Here is a 24,990-nt window from a genome sequence, read left to right on the forward strand (position 1 = left end):
AGGAGCATCATCTATGTCCATTGGGACACATTCTGTATTTATTTAGTCATAAGTTAGGCTGTTTGTTTACTAGTTTGAATTGTTTCATATTTTTCATGTAGGTGTCTTTTATAGCCAACCATACAGTATGGGGTTTCTCGTTGTTGAAGGCTGTAGTTTCCTAAAATTGCTTATATCAACTTCATTTAAACTTTGGGTGGATAGTTGTCTCATTGGCAATTATACAACATCTCTTTATTCTTATGCTTATGCTTCAGAACGAAGAAGACCTGGATGCTTGTATGCAAATACCTTATGTAAAGAAGGAGCAATAGGATAAATTTGGTATATAGCTTTCTTGCAACTTTATGTCCATCAGACCTCAACAACATATCATGGATCACTGATCAAGGTTACACGATTGTGAGTGTTTCTCAGATGATATACGCAGTAGGTCAACTAGATGTGGTATATGCAATGATTGTAAGGGGAACATGTCAGTTCGGCAGGTTTCTTCTAACCTTAACCCCTACATGTTTGGTGTATAGGATAATTGCAAGATGTACCTGTCTGTATGGTAGGATTCATTTGCAGTTGACCTTGTTTTCATGGTTATTGGTCAATGTTAGATTTTGTGATTTTATCTGTTTCTCAGGTACCATAAGTGATATGACCATTTTATTTGGTGAATGATTGAAAGGTGCACATGTCGTCTGCCTTGCATCATACCATGATCTCATTTTCATAGTACATTGATAATTTTAAGTTTATGTGATACTTGTGGCAAAACCTTCATATAACACACTTCAACATAAAATCAAAAGTAAATCAGGCACAAAACATTTCTCTGTGTGTCTACTCTTGTAATAGCTTAAACTTATGTTTTGCTGTCAAGTTAGAACGAGTTGATTACTCCAAATTATGTTCAACCAGCTGGTAACATTCTCTGTGTGCCTGTCCAAAGTTGGGAGCCTGTGAATCAATAGTTGTTGTTGATTGCAATATGTCATTCATTTAGTTATAAGCATAAATCATGCAATTGATTTCCTCGTTAAAATACAATACGGGTGCTCATTGTTAAAGGCTGTATGGTGCAATATAATTGTTGACATCCTTGTCCTTTTTTGGATAGTTGTCACACATCAGGCATCTGGTGCTAATGTAAACAACATGGTTCTACTAATTTTCTGTTTAAAAATATTTTTATTAAATTCAATCAGTATAATATGGTTTTTACAAAGCAAATAAATCATGGTTAAAATTATCTAGTTGCAAGCAAGATCTATTTTGTTCATTTTCTTTACTTTTTCATTTATCTTAGGCTTCCCTGATTGTTTTATGCTGAATTAAATCTTATTTTTATATTCAAAATTGTACATAACATCAACTTGGCTTGGCAAATATTGCTACATTTTCTGGAGTTAACTGTTCTTCAATATAAACTTTCATATCACAATTCAGTCCTTTCTCCTTTAAGTACTCTACTCTTCCATAGTCAATAAGTCTTTTACACTTTCTCCCAATTTCTTCTCTCTCTTTGATGGATAAATTCAATTCTGGTCTGGAAAAAAATAATTATAGACAGCTTTATAAACCTTTAAATCTTATTATTTACACATGCACAAGAAGTTAAGTCATCAGGTTAAAGGCGGCCATGTGAGCTACTATCATCACTTTGTAAATCATGGATATAAAAGTCTTGTCAATCAATGGTTAGATGATCTACATTTTTATTGGCCAATTTAAACCAAACTTGGCAGGAATAAAATATGGAAGATGATTTATTTTGGACTATTAATTTCTATAATTAGAAACTTCAAATCGAAAGATAGCTTTTCTTCTATTTAGTTGATTTTTACAGTATATTTAGAAATTATTGTGTGCATTTTTTATTGCGATTTTGTCATTTTAGACTAAAATGCATTATTATTATTTTTTGCGATATAGAGAAAAATCTTGTTTGATTAATAAAATACATTTCAAAACTCGATTTTTAAATGATTGGGATTATAACCTTGTCACATTTTTGGCAATAATTTCTGTATTAACAGAAATGTTTCAGATTACTTTCAGAACTGTAATTTTCAGTTTTTATTGGTGGAGGCATAATGAGTGCCGTGTGAGAACCTTATGCAGGAAAGCCGGCAATCCTAGTCAGTTAGGATGTGATTCCATCTCACCTGCCTAATGCAGGATCTCAACTCGTGTGGACAAGCTTAATGAGACCATTTTAGAGTTGTTTCATTGGCAATCATACCATGTTTTCTTATTTCTATATCATACATTTTTTGGCTAAAATTTAACAAAGTGGTTATCTACCATGAAATAAATACTACCCCCTCACCACCCTCACCTTTTAATGGACATCTGTTCTGTGTCATTTGATCTTTCTTCTGTCTCAGAATCGGAAGATTCTATATCAGCTGTTTTTAAATTTCCATCCAATGTTGAAATGTCTTTTTCTTTTCTTTTTAAATTATCAGAATAGGCTAGTGTCTTTTCCTCTTGTTGACTGTTGTCAGACACAATATTTGATACTGCTTCCTGGTCCAATTTGGTCTTTTCATCTATCAATTTTGAATAGTCAGTTGATATACCCTGAGACTTGTTCATTTCATCAACAGATTTCCAGCCAGTCCATGTTGCTGCTGTCCAACTACTTAATTTACATAAAATTTTAAAGTCTCTGATTGACAAACCATTATTTTGAAAGAAAGCCTTGCCAACATATGGTTTCCATTGACAACGATGATGACAACACAAAGCTATGGATAATCCTCCAAACTTTTTGCTGTTAATGTAAAAACATAACAATATTATATGACTTATACATTTACATGAAATCACTACATGATAAGATTAATTTTCAACATAGAAAACAATAAAAGATCAGAACTTTTAAAAGAAGAATTTCAGAAACTACCAATAAAAACAAAATAAATAGGAGATGGATGCATTATTAGAAAGTAACAATTTATTGTAATAAGAGTTAAGGAGTAACTTATACTAAATACGGATACCCCATCCAAATAAAGCAATCCCCATGTAATTGCTTTGCTTTAAATGAAAACCTAACAAATATTTTTGACAAATTTGCTTCACAATGACACTTTATGTTTTAGATGGTGAGAAAATTTAATTAAGATGTAATAAGTTGTTAAGGATTAATAAATTGATTGATGGATTTGTATTTAATATCCAAACAAGAATGTGTCCTCAGTACACAAATGCCCCACTCGCACTTTCATTTTCTATGTTCAGTGGACCGTGACATTCGGATAAAAACTCTAATTTGGCATTAAAATTAGAGATCATATCATAGGGAACATGTGTACTAAGTTTGAAGTTGATTGGACTTCTACTTCATCAAAAACTACCTTGACCAAAAACTTTAACCTGAAGCGGGACAGACAAACGAACGGACGGACGACCAGACCAGAAAACATAATGCCCCTCTACTATCGTAGGTGGGGCATAAAAAAAAAGCTTCAAGTCGATACTTTGGTAAGGGAAACTTAAAAATAATTTGGACCAACTATATTGGAGGTGCACAATTTAACTAAAGATCTAATCTGAGAAAGTTTCATCAAATTATGGAATTAAGAGTTAAAGAGGAGTACAAGTGTGTTCTAAAGTGTTCAGATAAGAATAGTTCGTGTCACCCAAAAAATCATTCAGATGAAGGAATGAAATAGGAGATACAAAAATACATAACGTCTATAATACTATTAAAAGATTTTTAAAATCTGCAAAGCAGTTCTAGAGAAGATACAGAAACAAGTGGGATAAATGAAAAAGGGAGAATGTGTCCATAGGGACACAGATGATGCCATATCTGGCATATATTATTATAAAGGGACATAACTTAAGAACTGTAAAAGTGGTGCTGCCAAAATTTGAACTTAAACTGAGTTAAGTTGTAATAAGCATTATATATATATTTCATTCAATTAAGTAGAGACAAACTTGAGTAAGAGAATGGAAACCAATTTTGGGACGTACATACAGACACAGGTAAAACTTAATGCCCTCTACACTACCGCGGCGGCATAAAATGAAATGATTTATGAACAGATGGATTCACCCACTCTCTATATACCACCTGCCCCAGAAAGTGGGGGTTAAATAAGGCCATTTTAGCCAGACATCTAGTTTTAATTGCTAGATGGCGAAACAATCAACTCTGTCTTTTTAACATATCCATTTACAAAAAAGAGCTCTATAAGTTGCAACATACATGTAACATTTCTGGAAAATTCTTAAAAACAAAATAAAATGTGATTTTCAAATACATGTAGGATAAATGAAGGGGTTCCAATCTGCTCTATCACCCTCTCAGCTATGTGTTATTTAATTTATTATACTGAATGTCCTATAATTTTTGGCTTTTACAGATTAATTTTATTTTAAAAGTATTTTCTATGACGTCACGTTCATAACAACGTTACGGGTATTAGAAAAAAACAACTTCATTGTTCTTTGAATAATCGATTTCTGATTGGTCTAGACGAGAGGGTAACATTAAAAAAAATTGTCACCCGCTCAGCCATGTGATAGAGTAAATTGACACCCTCGTCTTAGCCAATCAAAATATGGCATTTTAACGTGAAGTATAATAAAATTAATTACCATTTATCATTTTTTGACTTCTTTTCTACAGGTTCCTCACCATCTGCTTCAGTTGTTAAAGTATGTGTTACACAGTGAACTGCCAAATCTGGAGAAAATTTCAAACTCATTTAATAAATTAATCCAAGTTATTGTATGTATGATACCTTCTTAAACTGTGTGTATTAAACTTGTAAAAGTAGCCCAAATAAGAAATTCTGTGCACACAACTTTCACATGCTTGTTTACTCAAATTTCTAATACTTTTATCATCATGAACATTCAAGTGTAAGTATCAATATTTGATAACCTTATTTTCTATACTTGAATTATAAAAATGAGATTTAATGCTTGGAAAGGAGGAGGTATGATAAGAGCCATTAGTTGACCTTGAAATTTCTAAAACTGTAAATTATTCTAGCCTTTGAAAATTATGTTAATTTTGTCAATAAATGAACAAATCGATATAATCTGGCTTAACTCAATATTGTGTAAAATACATTTTGCAGCAAAGTATCTTTTTGTGTAAAGACTTATCTCATATCTAAATATTAATGATAGATTGATATAATCTGGTCTCTGCAAAATAGTTTGCTGTAGATATCACTATGATGTCATGAACATGTGAAAACTGATAGATTTACCTTAAATACTTTGAAGTTTGTCATAAATAAGTTACCTGTAGCACTGCCACATAAGTGTTTACCGACAGCAACAACAGAATTACAACTTCCTGATATAGTGTTTACTTTACCTAAAAAAAAAGGTCAGTAAATAACTACTATTACCTGTTAAACAATGTATTCATGCATTAACATACATGTGTTTTGTTGAAAACATTTTTTTTCATTGATCTCTACCCTCCCCCTTTTAATCTTGGATCCAAATTAACAAAAGTAACAAAAAAGAACTAAAAACAAAATTCAGTACAGAAAAAGCACTTAACTGAAAAGGCACTTTAATAACTCTGTAACAGCAGAAAATAGATTTAATACAACAATAATAAATATTTCAAGTATGGTTTGTTTCAAGTTATCTGTTCATTTTGCATTCTTATCATATTTCAAAAGTAAAAAAAAGCCATCAAAATGAAGCAAATTTCTACTATCCTTGCAGTAGATACACTAGAATCCACCAAAATATAACAAAAGAATATATCAGAATAATTTACCATTCTTGGAGATCTAGAAATTAAGTGTTCAGACAAACCCTTAAGGAGAGTCCTTTAAACAAAAAGAAGATTTTCGCTTTAATTTGGTTATTTGGTGACCATTTAAGTTTTGTAGTCAAGCACATCCACTGTTTATAGTATTTATACCTAGATGAAGATGCTCAATGTCAATTCTGATCCTCTCAAACTTTGGTCCTTTATCGTCCCACTTATGGAAATTATCAGCCTAAAAATATATAGAGGTGAAATGTACAATTATCATGAGAAGATCTTATGGTTGACAAGTTATGGCTTAAAAGCTCAAAATTAAGAAAAAAAAGTATACCGTACAGTTAGCTAAATTACTGTAAAATTGTTAAAATATATTAGTTTGCCAAAACCATTGGAATGACATTAATTTCAAATACAATCATTAATAACTGACAGTGAAATAAGTATCTGAATATCTGCAATAAGATTTCAGATATTTTTTAATATTGACATAAGTAAAAGTATGTCATGAATAATAACCTACCTTGTATCTACAGGTACCCCTGTCAACCAAAATAAAGTTACAGTTGTCATTCTCCTCCCCAGCTTTTTGTATCCAATGAGACAGCATACCTTAATAAAACATTATCAGTGATCATTATCCTAGTGAAAGCAGTAATTTATGATACAAGTAGACAAAAATAATAAAATTATTGATTCAAAGTCCTATAAGGTCCATACATGCATTCATCTACATCTGTCTTTATATATGAATTAAAAAAAACATATAATATTCAAAAGCTTTGCTCAGCAAAATGTCATGTTAACTCAGTACTCAACCCTTTCCTTCTACATCTTGTGGTAAATTAATGAAAGGATCATTTGTGCATGTGTCAAATTAGATTCTTACCTTTTCCTGCTCCAAGTTCAACATAAGTCATAGCTTCTTTAATCAACCCCATTTTATCCAAATGTCCTATCAAAGAGGCCTAAAATATAATACATGTAGAAACAATTGCATCATAAATACGACTTATGTTATGCAGTTTTCATATAACCGATCAAAATTTGAGATTAATTTTGTAATCACATGTAAAGCTGCATGATGGTTTAAAATATCATAATGCTAGGTGTCTTTTTACTGTGATACTCAACCATTTGCATTTTTGCATTAATAAAAACCTCACAAAAATTTCAGAACTTACAGTAACCTGTGTTCAGAATTTGATTAAAGATGTTAACATTCCTTAGTTAACCCTTCTTTAACAGGCATGAGATCATTAATTGATTGTTAGATCAAGTGTTTTTCTATGTCACTCAGCCGTAAAATTACAATTTCTAAAAAAACCAAGAATGTGTCCACAGTACACGGATGCCCCACTGGCACTATCATTTTCTATGTTTACTGGACCTTGAAATTGGAATAAATTCTCTAATTTGGCAATAAAATTAGAATGATCTTATCAAAGGGAACATGTATACTAAGTTTCAAGTTGATTGGACTTCAACTTCATCAAAAACTACCTTGGCCAAAAACTTTAACCTGAAGTGTAACAGACGGACGAACGAACAGATGGATGGACGGACGGACAAACAGAGGCACAGACCAGAAAACATAATGCCCCTCTACTATCAAAGGTGGGGCATAAAATAAAATAGTGCTGGAATAGGTACACGCTAGACCATTTTCATATTTCTAACTTTTGGCTCTGTGGTAGACCTTCTGGTGATCAGTCAATTACAAGCAGCAGCCAAAAAAAGTACCGGTAAAATTAAATATATTATCTGCAATTTGGAGGGAAATTTACTATTTTCCAATGATTTAGTCATGTATAGAAAGCATTTAAATAGTTAAATTCCCCTAAAAATTGTACCAATTAAAATCTTGAATTAACTATAAGTTGCTCTTGCTTGACCAAGTACTGGAATATCCTACCAGAGAAGGTAACCAGTTGAAAAAATATTTATTCCGGAGTCAAAAGTATGTACATGTATAATGAAAATGGACTATAGGGGCCGAGACCACCATTGTCGTCCCTTGATTTTCGTTGTACACAAATATAGTCCCTAGTGTTGACAGTAGGTTACTTGCCATTAATTTTTATACCCCTTCCAAATTTATTTCTCGATGTTTAATGCCTCAAATTGCAGGTAGGGGGATGAAATTCAGTGGGGGATCCAGAGGGGGGGGGGGGGGGTTCCAGGGTGCGCACCCCCCCCCTTTATTTTTGCCGATCAATGCATTTGTATCAGGACATATGTTTTGCACCCCCCCCCCCCCCTTTTGCCCTGGGTAAGCACCCCCCCTTTCGAAAATTCCTGCATCTGCCCCTGAAATTACACTGTAAAAAAATTTGGGTCCAGAATTTTAAAGGAAAGTAGTGATTTGTTCCAGCTGAAAAAGGTTGAAAATTAGCACTTTGGAAGCTGTCAAAAGATTTCAAGACGCCCTCAACATAAAATTGTCCATATTTTGAGTTAGAGCTGATGAAGTTTTCTATAATTTTGATATAATTTGTCTCAAAAGTAGTACAACACACTGTAAAAGTTTCTTTGAGAAAGCGCAGGTGGGATTTTTTTAATTTTCATTTATGTTCTAAAAGAAATGCACTACGATATAATTGTGTTCTCGGACAATCGGAGCAGGAAAGTATGATAGATACCTGCTGTTTTCTGTGCCTAATAGCAGGAATCCCATAAGAACTGTGACTGAGTTCTTCCTCCAGACAGGTGTGAGACAAAATCTCTGTGGGAATCTGTATATGTTCTGAAATATAAGTTAAACATACATTGACATTTTAAAGAAGGTATAAACTCAAGTGTCATTTAAAATCAACAAGGAGATTTATGTGCTCACAAATAAATTGCCATAATATTTGGTAGTGGGGCAATTTTCACTGAATACTATATACACCATATACATGATATGATTATATTTTTCTATAGATTTTATAAAAGTCAAAATTGGTATTAGCATAGAATATAAGGAGATGTGGAATGATTGCCAATTAGACTGATGATTTTCTTTTTTCATTAATGGAAATTGGTTAACTGTATTGTTTATTACATGTAGTATTTACTGATTATCTTTATCAAGTAAGTTTTATACAGTACCATCATAAAGCTTGTTGATCTTTATAATCAATTGTTTTAGGTCTTCTGTTGGTATGTCAAGCAGTGAAAACTGAAAAACAAATATGACAAGCTGCTGAATATATAAATGAACTGGGTAACATCAAACTATAACCGTTGTGCATTTAAGTTCTTTTATTATTATGCTTTATGTTGGGATCCTGATTTAGAGTAATCTCACAACTTGATTGGCTGATATTGTCCTTTAATATAAATTTCAGAATAATTTTTTATTCAGTCAATTTTGAATTATTTCCCTCATACCATTGACCTAATGAAACAAGAATGTGTCCCAAGTACACTGATGCCCCATCCGCACTAGATTTTTTATGTTCAGTGTGTGAAAATGGGATAAAATTTCTAATTTGGCATTAAAATTAGAAACATCATATCATAGGAACATTTTTACTAAGATTCAAGTTGACTGGAATTCAACTTCATCAAAAACTACCTCGACCAAAATCTTAAATCTGAACCAGGACAGATGAAAAACGAACAGACGGATGAAGGGACAGACGAACGAACAGACAGACAAACGAACAAACAGACCAGAAAACATAATTCCCATAAAGGGGGCATAATAAAACCAGGTGCTCTGCAGGGCCCTGCTTAATACAACCCCAGTGGTCGAACCCTGAACAGTTGGGGCAAATTTGGTCACAATATTCAAGCTTGATACTGTCTGAATTTTGATTGTGATCAAATTTTTTACATAATATAGGTTTTTGCCACAAAGTTAATGTGGTTAAAGATCTAACACATCTATTGCACAATACTGTGCAATTGAATATTTCTTCTTGAAACTTTTCAAAATTCGAAATTTGAAAAATGTTGAAAAAAAAAAATCCCTTAAAAACATGGTGAACTGAGATCCTCCACCCCCCTTGGAGCAATAACCATTTAACTCAATCCCATGCTTTACTTTGTAATATTAAACCTTGTACATATGTAGTACGATTTCAGAGAGATCCATACACTTAAACCCAAGATATTGTCATGATTGTTTGGAAACTAGAAACATGCTTCTTTTTGGTCCTTTTTTGGTCCTTAATTCCTACATATTTTGGGCAATTAACACAAAAATGAAATTACACACAAGGTCTTGTCTGGAAACTAGAAAAATGCTTGTTTTGGCCCCTTTTTGGCCCTTAATTCCTAAACTTTGACCCCATAACCCCTTAAATGAAGCCAAACTTTCTACTTGTGATTTTAAACATTGCAGCATATTTTCAGAGCATTTGAAATACTTGTAAACAAGTTATTATCCTGAAACTAGAAAAATGCTTGTTTTGGCCGCTTTTGGGCCCTAATTCCTAAAAGGTTGAGACCATCATCCCCCAAAAAATCCCAACCTTCATTTTGTGGTATTGAACCTTCTGAAAAAAATTCATTAAAATCTATTTACTTGAACCAAAGGTATTATCTGGAAACCAATGTATCTCTGGACGACAAACACGCAGAGGACGACATCATACCATTACTGTAAACAGGCAAATTTTCGTGGAAGTTTTATTTTCGTTATTTTCGCGGTAAGAAGTGAAACAAGAAAATAAAATGACAGTGAAAATATCAAGGAAAAACTCTTTTAATTACATTTACTTTTACAAATTGTGACTTGGATGGAGAGTTGCCTCATTGGCACTATTACCACATCTTCTTATATCTACGTGTATGAATAAAATATATATAGGACTACTGTATAACACTGCTTTCAAAGACGACAAAAATATAATTTAAATTATAACTGTATCTCTTAATGAAAAGCAATGTGTTTAAAGTCATGTCTTTAACTCAAAACCTGTCAATCAGTAATAAAGGTATCACCTCGTTGAATCTACTTCAAAGATTGATCAGATCAAAAGATTGATTAATTAGCATTAATCCTGACAGCTTTTTATTTTAATTCATTCCTAATTAGGTTTACTTTTCTATTATTGTGTATGTGTTTTTACGAGCATTGAAATATGCCAAACTTTTAATCTACATTTTGACATAAATGAACCGAAAACAAAAGATTTCTGATTAATTTTATCATTTGATTTAAGATATATGTAAAGCTGTTCACTTTCCAAATCATTTATGAAAATATTTATCTAGGTCACTGGGAAATCGTGAATTCAAAACGGCGCGAATTTAGATCGTGTAAGTGAATCGCGAAATAAAGACGGAGCGAAAATTGAGTTGCTTTATAGTCCTGATATTTGAAACTTTTCACAGTTTTAGATTAAATATCTAAATATATTTGGTTTATATTTTCCTAATAAATGTACCAAAAATTAGGACCAAAATCTGTAGGCAAAACACAACAAGAATGTGTCCCCAGAACACAGGTGCCCCATTCGCACTATCATTTTCTATGTTCAGTGGACCGTGATAATGGGGGGGAAATTTCTAATTTGGCATTAAAATTAGAAAAATCATATCATAGGGAACATGTGTACTAAGTTTCAAGTTGATCTTCATCTAAAACAACCTCTACCAAAAGCTTTAACCTGAAGGGGGACAGATGGAGGAACGAAGGAACGAACGGACACACAGACCAGAAAACATAATGCCCATAAATGGGGCAAAAAAACTATTTGATTTCAGACTCGAGGACAGACATGTCTTGTAGCAACAATGTGTCTTCACCACTTAGTGGATGAGTACAGACTATTTAATTATTTCATGACCTCCTTATGTCAAGCAGTGAAAACTGATTTTTGTTTATTGCCTTTACCTACCTTTGCATCAAGATCATCCTCATCAGCTTCACCAGAATTTATTCCTGGACAATGATAAGCCTGACAAATATAAAATTTACATAATGGTTGGTATACATCTGGAATTTGATAAATTGCAATTGCATTATTCAAATCAATATAAAAAATTGCCTCTGCTGATATGTTTATCCTTCAACTTGAACTAAATATTGTTTGTAGACTATCCATCCAATCTTTCCAAAAGATTTTGGTAAAATAAGTTACTTTGGAAGTTGATGAAAATGTGATTTTTTTTCAAAGGATTCCAAGGGGAACTTTTTGCAACTAATGCTTTCATGCTAACCAACTTATCAACATTAAATGAGATCAGTTTGTAGACTCTTTTTATCACCAATTCTGTGAAGTTTAAAAAAAGATTCCTCTGGTGGCCATTATTTTTCCATCTGATCAGATCTTATTAGGGATCAATAGAAAAGAATGTCCCATACTTCTTTCCTGTAAAGTTTGCCACATTATTCTAACTTCTATTAAATCAACTACATGTATCTTTATTTGTACACAATGATGCTAATTCTAATGCAACAATGTTTGTAACGTTCATTTTGATAGGAAAACATCACTTATTTACATGGCATCAATTGACAATTGATGCTATGGGACGTATGCGCAAGCACAGACGGCATATGACAGATTTAAAATACATGTTTAAACGTTGTTTTCTGTCAGTTTCATTAGAATGGAGATAACAATATTGTATTTTAAGCTCCAACGGCGTCAATTGAGGATTTGATGGTCGCAAATACCCGTTTACTGTCTCCGATAACGCGTCGCCAGTAAACTTAATTTGTGACCATCAACTCCCCAATTGATGCAATCGGAGCTTAAACTACAATACAGTTATCTCCTAAATGAGAGCCTGCAATACAATTTTAAAATCTTTGGTCTTGTTCTCTTCAGGGATAGAACCAAAGACTTTTGACAGTCCATGAGAGCAGGACACCATGACATCTAAGGCAGTGTAAAAACAAATTAACTTACAGGTAAAACACCTTGTTGCTTTCGACATTTCTTTAAATGTTTTGCCAGCTGATCTTCATAGCAGGTACTGGAATACATACATACATTGAAATGATTAATGGATTTGAACAAAAAATCATGACTCCTTCGACTTATATATTTTTAATCAGTAAAGATATCAAAATTACAAAAACATAAGCAAACATCTGAATATGAATTTTCTCTTGTTTAGTCTTATCTGATTCCTTACCTGCAATAAGATTTATGAAGTAAAAAAAATGTGGATATACATGTAACATGCTTAAATTCCATAATGCTAATCACAGTCAATTTACATTTTTGTTTCCATAAGTAATACTAGTTATAATTTGAAAGTCACTTTATTACTAAACAAAATTACCTTTGACATGGTTTAATTCATTTGTAAAAATAATAAGTGAAAAATTCTACTAATTCAAAGTATAAAGATATTCTCACTGCTTTGAGTCTATGGGACATATGATTCTTTTTCTGTCAGTTGGTATCTGAAATGAGAAACAAAATTGAACTGTTCACTACATTTATAGGTACCTCATGTTTGATTTAAATGATTATTCCAAACTTGTTACAACACATGTATTATGTAAAACCAGTTGTTGGCATGATACGGGCACCATTTTTGTCAAGCCTGCCACTTTTGTCACAGAAAGCTTAACATAGGGAAAGGGGAGTTAGCTAACTTCTTAGAAGCTTTATATTTTAGACGGTGAAAGATCTGGATGCTTCATCATCAAGCATTGTATATGGATGCCTCATGTTACGAAGTTTCTGTCGGTCACATGTCCAATGTCATTGACCTCATTTTCATGGTTCAGTGACTACTTGAATAAAAGATTAAGATTTTTTGTTATGTTTAAAAATTCTCTCTTATTATAGTAGTTTTGTTCAGTTTTAAGTGATTTTAAGTAGAAATATAAACAAATTGTAATTTTTATATCGATTTTTTGGACAAATTACAATTGTACAAAGTAAAAGTACAAATTAAACAACCTTAACAGAAACACATTTATATATATTGCGTACAAGTTTTGATTTTGTACAAATTATTAGTAATAATTTGTACAAAATCAAAACTTGTACGCAATATATATAAATGTGTTTCTGTTAAGGTTGTATAAACCTAGGCCTACCCTTATTTTGTATCCCTAGCCATAGGTTTTCTGTTTTTGTGATATCAAGAACTGTTCTAATTTGAATTTTACATATATACTATGGTTATGATGGGGATAATGTTCCTTGTACCCCCTATGCATACATATAAAAAAGAAGATGTAGTGTGATTGCCAATGAGACAACTATCCACAAAAGACCAAAATGACACAAACATTAACAACTGTAGGTCACCGTACGGCCTTCAACAATGAGCAAAGCCCATACCGCATCTATATAGTAAGCTATAAAAGGCCCCGTTAAGACAATGTAAAACAATTCAAACGAGAAAACTAAACTAAAACAACAACAACCACTGAATTACAGGCTCCTGACTTGGGACAGGCACATACATAAATAATGTGGCGAGGTTAAACATGTTAGCGGGATCCCAACCCTCCCCCTAACCTGGGACAGTGGTATAACAGTACAACATAAGAACGAACAATAAAAATCAGTTGAAAAAGGCTAACTCAAATTCAAATCAATTAATAAAATAAAAAAGAGGAAAACATATAGCCAAGGCTATTGATGAGGATCATAAATAAAATGTATATTGCTTTCAAAGCAATTGACCACCAAAAGTAACAATTCACATAGTCAAAAGTTAATTTGTATTTAATTTGTACTGCTCCCAATATAATGTGACTTTGTGTATGGTATATGCAGAGTTCGCGAAATCTTTTTTCCCCTGGTGGTCCTTGATGAAAATCTGCTGGTCCTCACTATTAATCTATTGAAAAATACTAAAATTGTGTCAGTCCTATGCAAAATTTTGGTGGTGAAGTATATGGTTCTGTTAAGGCCTAGCTAGGTTCATACAACCAGTTATATACAAGATCTACTGTATCTGTCCTGGACTGGACTGATTTTAAGATTTCATTTACTGTTATCTGTTATTGTCCCTTTTCAATTCATTGTTATCTGTTTTAAGAAAAATCAATTTACTGTTTTGCTGTTATTGGGACCCTCCTTGCCCCCTTTGCGATGGACATGTCTTTTATTTTCGTGTTAGTTTCACAAAGAGGATGATGCCAGTTGTTACATGTGTCACATTGTAGAGTATCTTGTCGAGTCTTCTTGCATACATTACGTGGACGAACATTTCACCATAGTTTATATATTTTTTCCCAAAACTTGGTTTTTACAATGGTTAAGCCAAGCATTGATGTTCATAGTGCAGCTCTAAAACTGAATGTTTGTTTTCATTTACTTCTGAGCTACATTTTCTTATAAACTGCACATTTTATAATGATATCAGACAAACTGTTTATAGCGAGGTATTAATGGTGCCTGACTATACACAACTAGATAACCAGGGAACGAGTTGTCGCGTATCCTTAATCGGTCTTTTGTATTTACCGTCCGAAATTGCTATGTTCCGATTTTGTGAGGTCGATTATTATATAGCGAGAGTTTATTTAGAATCTGGGTCCGTCCGCCCTAATTCTGGTTCGCCCTAGTTTCTGTTCGCCCTAATCCCTGTTCGCCCCGAGTCCGTTTGCCCTGATTTTATATTTTAGAATAGTTTTGCGTTGAGTGTATATTATTTGTGTTGAGGTCAGCCTACAATATCGCCGAATATTTACGATGTATCATGTTAACTTGTCTAAAGCTAGCTGCTGTAAGTTTCTGTGAATTTTCGAAATGCTCTTAAAGTCCATTAATTCTCTACATTTTTCTCCATACATATTAGAATAGAATAGAATATTTATATAAACGAGTCTAAATTGAAAACTACATTCAAACCTATGATTGCGTTGGATAAAAAACGCAATTTTTATACCTGTGCATGTAAAACAAATTTCGTTGTAAAAGGGTCTAAAAACAGCACAAACAACATTTTCCAAAAGACCAAAAAAGTGAAAAAGTATATTTAAACAATATATATTTCGTTCATTGATGTAACATATACACAGGCACTTGTTTCTATCCATTGGAAGAACCACTATCAACGTATATTTACGAGTAAATATACGTTGATAGTGGTTCTTCGAATGGAATTATAGTTATCCCGTACCATTGTAAACTCGTACCAACGTCAACTCGTACCACTTTACAAAAACTCGTACCAATGAAAACTCGTACCACTGCTAACTCGTACCAACTTATTTAAATGGTGTTGAATGATGCATGTAATTTACTTTCACTCAATACCTCTCAAGTCTGTAAAATGTATTTAATTTGAAAGTACAATGACCAATTTGTAGCTAATGTTCCCCGTCTATGACGTCTATAGGATAGAAAATACCGTGGCAGATTTGCTTTGTTGTCTCCTTTGACTTTTTTAAAACTTTTACTGATTATTATTGAATTTAATTTTTAATCATTCCAAATTAATTTTTCATGAATAAATCCTAGCACTTAATCAAAATGATTTCCAAAATGAAATTCTTACTTTTTATAAATAACAAGTTACAATGAAATGGACCGTTTCCTGTTCCCGAATTTTCCCGCCAAAAAGCACATGGCTTTCAACAATAGTAAACATAGCATTCAATTTGTGATCATGGATTACAGCATTAATTAATTTAATTTGGATATAGATATTCAACTTAAGGTACAGTTAAAGCAATGTTTTTTTCTTTCTTCTGGATTATAACTACTTTGAAATATCAGCTTAAAAAATAAAGCTTTTTAGAAAAAACATTCGTATTTTTGTCTATAAAATCCAGTATAAAATTCAAGTAATTCAACATTAATTTTATTAAGTTTACAAAATAAATAACATAAAATATTCGTAATTTTTAATATATTTTTGATGGTACGATGGTACGACATCCCAGTGGTACGAGTTAACTTTTTTGGTACGAGTTATTACCAATGTTATTTAAACTGATCGGGCGGAGCTTACGTTTTAATTTGCATAAGGACAGTCTATTTGAAGATGTGTGTGGCAAGGATGATTACCGTTATAATCATTACTGATTTCTAATCACCTATCAGTGTTATCAAAGTAATTTACAAATGAATAACTGGACACTTCATTAATGAGTTTATCCTAAAACACCTATTCATAGATGGACTGGTTTGTTATGAGCGAACTGGTGAAACTCCGCCCAGTCAAGTGAAATAAATCGAGTAATAACATGGTACGAGTTTCCGTTGGTACGAGTTAACTGACGTCAGCTTCTTCTTCCAAACTGCATTATTATTAGCAAAATATAATCTACCAGATATCTTTGACAAAAACATCTCAATTCCATCAAAACTATCCTGGAAGAAACTAGTAAAAACAGAAATCACATCCCTCTGGACCCTCAAACTCAAAGAGGAAGCTCAACAAATGTCCTCTTTAAAATTTCTAAACCTCAACTTTGGCAATGCAGACTCAACTCATCCTGTATGGGACTCAGTAGAGCAGAATCTGATAGAAATTCGAAAAGCCTCAACTAAAGTAAGGATGCTCACAGGGACTTACATGGTGCAAGCCGACAAGCACAAGTTCAGCCAATATACAATTGACCCCATCTGCCTGCTATGCCACAGGGAAATAGAGGATATACTGCATATTCTTACACAGTGTCCAGTTCTATGCAATGAGAGGATGGAATACTTCTCTCCCATTAAACAACTTGTGACTGAAAACTCTCCTCCTGGAACTTGGGAGCTGCTATTTAACAATAAACTAGCAGTTACACAACTTGTATTGGATTGTACAAAATATACGAAACAACTTGGATTCAAAGAAGAGTTAATTCTTAAACTGGAATCGCTTTCAAGACACTTCTGTTTCAAGCTTCATTACAAGAGGATAACTCTACTGAAAAAGCTAGACGAATGACAGTTATCATTAAGAGACAGATACTGAAATATAGACAATGGAAAATTCAAATAGAAGACTAAATTTTATAAACTAATGTTATAGTATATATAGTTATTTCACTATGTTTTATAACAAATATTCAGTGTTGTTATAAAACTCTTAGAACCTATTTGCTGGTAAAATGATTGACTAATTATTTGAGTTAAATGACTTCTGTAGATCGGTTTATCATTTTTATGTAAATAATTTTATATTTTATATGATATGATTTTGTTTTTTCTGCAATTCACTGTCTATGTATAGTGCACCACCTCTGGATTTTACCTTAATGTAATATATTTTATCCTTGTTTCTTCCCCCTTTTTAAATATTTTGATATTTTAATATTACCCGTTAAGGGGTGTTCCTTATAATAGGAAGCTTATACGAAGAAAAGAAAGAAAAGAAAGAAGTTAACTTGCTTCCTTCCAATGGATATAGAAACAAGTGCCTGTGAACATATACCTATCATAAATGAATATAGGGCGAACGAACCCAGGGCGAACAGACTATCAGGGCGAACAAACTCAGTGCGAACAAACCTAGGGTGAACATGTAATCAGGGCGAACGATCCCGATACCGTTTATTAACGACCGAAATAACAGAGGCGATATGTCAGACATGCTTTTTTAAAACGCTTATAGTTATAGCTTGTTTTTGTTTCATATTTTAAAAACAAGACATTATTAAAAATTATTGCTACTAACACCAAGAAGACCCGTGTGTTCTGCACAATATTTCTGTCCTGAATTTGGTTTGAATCTGCAAAATCTTCTTTTCTTTTTCAAGAAAAACGAGCAGTGCCCATCTGTCATTTCCACGTGCCGGAAGTAAATAACAAATCACTGAACTGCGATGAATTTTGTTTACACTCTTGTATTAGATAAAAAGAAATAAAATTTATGATTATTTACTATACGTTATACTTTATAAGTAATTCTCAATATAGATTTAAAGTCGAAAGACATAATAAAGATTCGTTTTTAAGTGCGAACCTATCGGTAATGACACTATATCCGGTTACTTGCAAAATCGATTTGAAAAACGAAGAAGCACAACTTTCCATGTAGATAACACCATTACATTGAATCAAAATGATAATAACACTGAAAACTCTACAACAACAAACGTTTAAGGTTGAAATTGGGGAAGATGAGTTGGTAAGTTCTCGTGTCTTGTCAAAGTGGTTTTCCCTTTTTCCGGCGTCACTTTCGGTGTAAATCATGTATTCGTATGTTTATGGGCATTGGATCGGAGGAGAAAAGGCTTGAATAACAAACTAAGATAAACCTAAATATGGTTTCCTCGTCTGTACGAAATAAATTGTGGCTGTTAACTGACTTCCAATCGACTATTCTCCGACTATTCACTGAGATTTTATTGCTTTTACAAAAAAAAGAAATGTTTTAGGTTACAGCGGTGGGTCTTTTTACCATCGAACACCCCTAAAGTGAATTATTTTGTCTTTTATCCTTATAAATGTAACTTAAATTCAACAAATAAGAAGATTTAAAGCCCAAATATCTACTGAAACAGAAAGGGAGTCTTTTACACATCACCTTTTGAACTCCGCAGACCCGAATCTGGGTCTGTTCGCGCCCATTCCATTCGCACCCACTCATGTTCGCCCCCTTTCACTTTCACACCCTACATGTTTGCACCCAATTTTAATTGGTTTTGTGTTAAGTAACTTTGTAATCAAGTTTTGGCAAATCAAAATCAAATATATTTTATTGTCAATTAAAGACGCCCATTACAGGCAGAATAATTACAAGTTAAATTTGGTACAATGATAACAAAATGATTAGAATAATTTGAATACAATTAAATCAATGATTACAAAGAAAAGACAAGAAAGACACACTTATGTGTATTTATAAAATGTATCATGTTTCAACTTTGACAAATACAGTGATCCTAAAAAATATAGGAAACTGAATTTAAATATCCTGGTTTTTCCCCTGGTGCTTTCATGATCCTACATTTAAAATGAGAAACTTTATAAACATGATAAATATCTAAATTTCTTAATTATGCCTCTGTCTTTTTACAGTAAAATATATAAACTCACTAAGTTTCTAATAGTTGTTTTCGAACAACATTTAGATTATTAATTAAGCGTATTCTTACAAGTATATTTGTTGTCATTGTCTCAAAATAAAGTTATCCAGCATTTTTATTTGTGATGAATAAATCTTAATCATGTTTTGGATAGTAAAATTGAGAATGGAAATGGGGAATGTGTCAAAGAGACAACAACCCGACCAAAATAAAAAAACACAACAGCAGAAGGTCACCAACAGGTCTTCAATGTAGCGAGAAATTCCCGCACCCGGAGGCGTCCTTCAGCTGGCCCCTAAACAAATATATACTAGTTCAGTGATAATGAACGCCATACTAATTTCAAAATTGTACACAAGAAACTAAAATTTAAATAATACAAGACTAACAAAGGCCAGAGGCTCCTGACTTGGGACAAGCGCAAAAATGCGGCGGGGTTAAACATGTTTGTGAGATCTCAACCCTCCCCCTATACCTCTAACCAGTGTAGAAAAGTAAAAGCATAACAATACACACATTAAAATTCAGTTCAAGAGAAGTCCGAGTCTGATGTCAGAAGATGTAACCAAAGAAAATAAACAAAATGACAATAATACATAAATAACAACAGACTACTAGCAGTTAACTGACATGCCAGCTCCAGACTTCAATTAAACTGACTGAAAGATTATGATTTCATCATATGAACATCAGGCACAAAAAGTGTATTGTTAAACAAATTTAATCCTTTCTAAATAAAGTGAGATTCTGTCAACGTTTTAATTTGTGTTGAATAACTCTTTATCATGTTTTGGTAAGTGTATTGCTATAACTTTTTTTCTTTGACTTGTTTCAACATACATGACATAAAGTGAATTTCTGACTACATTTTTTTTTGGTGTGTTAAATTTTTTTTTAATCATGTTTTGATTATAATAGTGTATTGCTATATTTTATTGTTTCATTGTTTCAGATCAAAGGGACCAAGCTGTTAAAAAAATATCTTTTGTGTTTTTCATTTAAAATCTTCAATGTTTTACTCATACCAAGCCAAAGACATTCAGGCTTAAATTAAAATATTGTTTGTTTGCAGTTTACCGACCGACCCTTGAAAATCCTCCCGACTGTGAAAATTTTATTGCTTTAAATTTGAAGAAATTTTTTTTAATACCTCTATTGACGTGATCCGGAACTTTTGGGTCCTTTCCGGAAATGATTTAAAGTCTGGGTCAATTACGCATTTCAAGTTTGGTTTTTCTTAGCTTCCCGTCAAGCGTTCATGTGACCATTTAATGATAAAGCAAATGGAAATTGTTTACAGGTATCCATGAAGTCACGGAGGAGTACTTTACGCTGTTGTCTCGTGTCAATTTTAAGACAAATAACAAACAAAAAAGTTTATTAGTAAACTGTTTATACAGATTCAGGCATGTAATGATGTGTGATGATATCATTGACGATGATGCAGCGGATATTCATAACTGACACTAATATGAGGCAGGCATAACCTGTGAATGGGGACGAAGTCTGTATGTATTTTTTTTTAATTCAATCATGCTGATGAAAGAAACCGAAATACTGTACGTAACGTTCCCGATTTTGGTTCTGTTGTTAGGGAATTAGCTGTGACGTTCTTTAAGTTATGATGTCATATTCGATGTAAACAAAAGAAACGCTTTCATCAGGTAACGTTTTTATCATATCAAACAATTATTAAATTTGAATTTGTATTGAGATTCAATCTTATATTTTACTAGACTGATAAATATAATTTTTATTTCAAAGTCTCATGCAAACAAGACAGATATATGCGCAAATGCGGGAAAACCGGAACAGGAAGTAGATCTGAAAAAAAACGTTAACAATTTTGAGTTCATTAGTACAATGAAAAATTCGGGAAATTTTCCCGATTTTTTTTTTTTTTTTTTTTATTGATTTTTCTACCGTAATTGGGGACTTCGTCCCCATATTACCATTCTGTCTCAAACAAATCGGGTTCAGAATCTGTGGAGCCTGACTTTATGGAACCAATTTCAGTGGTTAAATAATTCGACAGCAGCTTGAAGTATGGCATATTTTCTACAAATCTTTGTGAAGACGACAAAGATGAAACCACTCCTACGTGACTTAAATCTTCATGGATATCTGTAAACACGCCTGTACGGAGGAAGGGCTCATTTGAAATGTTAATGGATATAGATCGTGCCAAATCAATAAGAAGCAACCCTAACTACACAAAGATGTAGAGAAAATGAATGGTTAGCTTGAAAAATAAATCTCTATATTAAATCTATCTTCGATTGCAATGAGTATGCTTCTTTAGGATAAGGGGGGCTGCCCCACTCATTGCAATTATTCTCTTTCTTACAATATTAAATATACCCAAATTGTGTGGCCTGTGTGAATTCAATTAAAACATGTCCTTAGGAGCTTTGCTGCCATTTTTTTATGCATTAAAAACATTTTAGTACAGACCATTTACTTTTAATGGGGTGCTATGGATTTCACCCCAAACTTTTAGATTTTTTGGTTTTCATTAAAGCCTGGCAAAAATATAACCTTATCACATATAATTAAATATTGTTAGAAATATGAAAACAGTCGGATGTCTTAATACTTTTTTTTCAAGTTGCCTTTTTTTCAATTTAGGAAGATTCAATGGTTATTATTTTTTTATTAAAAATACACTCTTTAATAATTGTCTTATAAATCTATAATATATACATTTTTCTGATGAAAATACTCTACTCATGAAAACATTCTAGTCAAGAAGCATACATGTCTGAATATATTTCTTTCAAACAGTTCTAGTCATAATGACATTCCTTGTTTATAAGTGTTCCAGTATTTAATAATTATACCATATTTTATGTCATAAATTGGATAATGACACAATGTTAAAGTTTCAGTTTTGGTTAAAAAGTTTTTTATCTGAAAATGCCTGTTTATTTGATGTTGGTTTCAGCATGTCCAGTGTTTGTTGTTTTAAAATGTTTTTTTTTCTTCACAAAAAACTTTGTTTAGTGTAACTGCTTGTTTAAACTGTATTTTGGCTGATAAAATAAAATATTTTTCCTACCTACCGACCCTTCAGTCTGAAGGTACAGTCGGAAAACTGCAAACAAACATATTTTTAAGGTTGGCCTCAGTTAAAGCAATTTAACCCTTTCGCCAAGGAGTCCCGGTTTACTTGGATTCACGCTTCAGACAGCTGACGATGAGTCCCGTTTTACCGGGATCGGAATACCTCTTTTACATTTCCCGCTCAAACAGTGCAAACATGAGTTATCTTTCTTTGATGGATAACCTGGATGAAAGTGTAAACATGGCGCTTTCGTTTGTTGAAAATTGTGTCAAAATCAGAGGAAATTTACGAGAATTTGAAATGAGGGAACATTTTTTTTGACGGAATATGGAAGAATTGAAGCCAAACTTTTTCGACTTAAAACGTCTTTTTATGTACAAAACACTTGGAAGGGACATCGTTCAATGTGAGGAATTTGTACAGCCTCATAATTTTTTTCAAAATTTTTCCGTTTTGGGTTAAAAAATTACGATTTTTGGGTTAAAAAGCAGAATTTGAGAATTTCACCTAAAAAATGGCAAAAATTGGAAAATTTGAATATTTTATGAAGAAAAAATTATCAAAACATGATCAAAACTGTCAACATGGTGTTAGTGAATGAAATAAATACACAAATAAATACAAACAAGTTTTTATTGATATTTATTATGAAGATATCCCACTTGAGTAATAGTAGCTAGGGAAGCCATCATCTCAGAGTAGCTTCTGTCTGGGGCCTAAATTAGAATATTGTTTGTTTCCCCAATCCCGACCCTGCAAAGCCAGGTGTGGGTAGGTAGGTAGGGAAATAATTTTATTTTTCCAAAAAGCTTGAACATTATCGGAGGATCCAGCAAGCCTGAAAATCCAAAATGAATAGAATAATATTTGACTTAGTTTTGACAATAAAATTTTATGAGTAGCACCAATTTTGCAGGGTCAGTCGGGATTGGGGAAACAAACAATATTTTATTTTAGGCCTGGGCAGCAATTGGTGAAAGGGTTAAAACAACAATCATGATTTTCCAATTATTTTACTGGAATTTGAATTAAAATTGGACGTGAGCGTGTAGAGTGCCAACGGACCTTGGGTGCGAACGTGTAGGGTGCGAAATTGTATTGGGAGCGAACAGACCTCATACCCGCAGACCCCATGGACACCTTAAATATTGTTTTTTTTCCATTTTTCTTCTTCTATCTGTGCTATGAAAAAAGTTGTACCAATAATTAAAAAAAAAGGCAAATATCAGAATATAACTGAGATGAAGGATACTTGAACTAATAATATTAGTGGGTCGCAGTGTGACGCTGGATTGCCAATTTTTCGTAAGCGTGACACAGGATGTTCAAATAACTGTGCTATGAAAACGTGAAATGAGGTCCAGTGGAACACGGAAAATTGCAAAAAAAATGAGAACTGCTAATGTACATAGTATAAGCGGGATACGGGAATCTGACAAAACAGTAAGCGGGATCCGGGATCAGACCCCCCCCCCCCCAAATGAGACCCCCATATAACACACACACAATGTAATTCAGAAAGTGATGAATTCGGAGACGTTTTCCCTTTATTGATTACCGATTTTAACATATAAATGATGCCCATAAAAATCTAAAAATTTAATTAAATTAACGTAATTATAGGTAATTTAATTTGTTTTATCATTTTATAGTATTATTAATATCACAGTTTTTCATAGTGCGTTTAGAAATTAGAATTCACAGGAACACATATTAGATATACAAATGATATACTGTTCCCAGAAATACTTTGCAATTACTGTTAATAGCAGATATATATCCTACCACAGTCTAATATGACTGAGGCAGGCATTACTTGTGAAAGGGGACAAAGTTTGTAAGTTTTTTTTTTTAATTTAGACATATTTAAGTTTTAAATCTGTTAAAAAAAAAACTTGGAAAGCCTGTAACAATTTTGAGTTCATAAGTCGTGATTGTGGAATGAAATTTTTTTTATATAGTTTTTTATTGCATTTCTATTGTATGATGGGACCTCGTCCAATTATTATTGGTTATCATGTAGGTTTGTTAAAAATTTGTTTATATTGTATTTTATCACACAGGAAAACTGCATTGATCATTGTGTTGATTCCACTATGCTAACACCAGTGTACTAAATTAGAATACATTTTCTCTACTCTTTATATAGATATAAAAACATTTCTGAATTTTTACAAAAATGCCAATTTTCTAATGGCTGTTTCAAACCTGACTTCGGATTGCATAAAAACCTTTCAAAACTTCAGAAAATCCCACTTCCAGCCTCGATTACTTTCTGTACATTCCATTTTT

General features: G+C 32.6%; 2 protein-coding genes across 4 annotated transcripts in view; one reads left to right on the forward strand and one right to left on the reverse strand.

Moving 5' to 3' along the window:
• Positions 1-1,162: 1,162 nt before the first annotated feature.
• Positions 1,163-18,466, reverse strand: LOC134684252 (tRNA:m(4)X modification enzyme TRM13 homolog). Its single transcript, XM_063543517.1, has 13 exons — positions 18,281-18,466; positions 13,057-13,103; positions 12,601-12,667; positions 11,584-11,643; positions 8,843-8,912; positions 8,392-8,495; positions 6,639-6,717; positions 6,273-6,361; positions 5,906-5,984; positions 5,267-5,341; positions 4,609-4,696; positions 2,333-2,770; positions 1,163-1,540 (listed from the first exon to the last, which is right to left on the reverse strand). The coding sequence occupies exons 1-13, from the start codon at positions 18,386-18,388 to the stop codon at positions 1,363-1,365; spliced, it is 1,482 nt and encodes a 493-aa protein (XP_063399587.1). The 5' UTR covers positions 18,389-18,466; the 3' UTR covers positions 1,163-1,362.
• An 84-nt stretch (positions 18,467-18,550) lies between these two features.
• LOC134684259 (UV excision repair protein RAD23 homolog B-like) overlaps positions 18,551-24,990 on the forward strand; it is a 43,495-nt gene continuing 37,055 nt past the window's right edge. For 2 of the 3 annotated variants that reach the window (XM_063543529.1, XM_063543536.1), the window contains exon 1: positions 18,551-18,733. In XM_063543529.1, coding sequence (XP_063399599.1) covers positions 18,668-18,733 — 66 coding nt within the window. In that variant the 5' untranslated portion in view covers positions 18,551-18,667. The remainder of the gene's footprint in view (positions 18,734-24,990) is intronic. The other variant, XM_063543545.1, reaches the window with a different exon arrangement.

This window comes from Mytilus trossulus, chromosome 1 (assembly GCF_036588685.1).
Source record: "Mytilus trossulus isolate FHL-02 chromosome 1, PNRI_Mtr1.1.1.hap1, whole genome shotgun sequence".
Lineage (NCBI taxonomy): Eukaryota > Metazoa > Mollusca > Bivalvia > Mytilida > Mytilidae > Mytilus > Mytilus trossulus.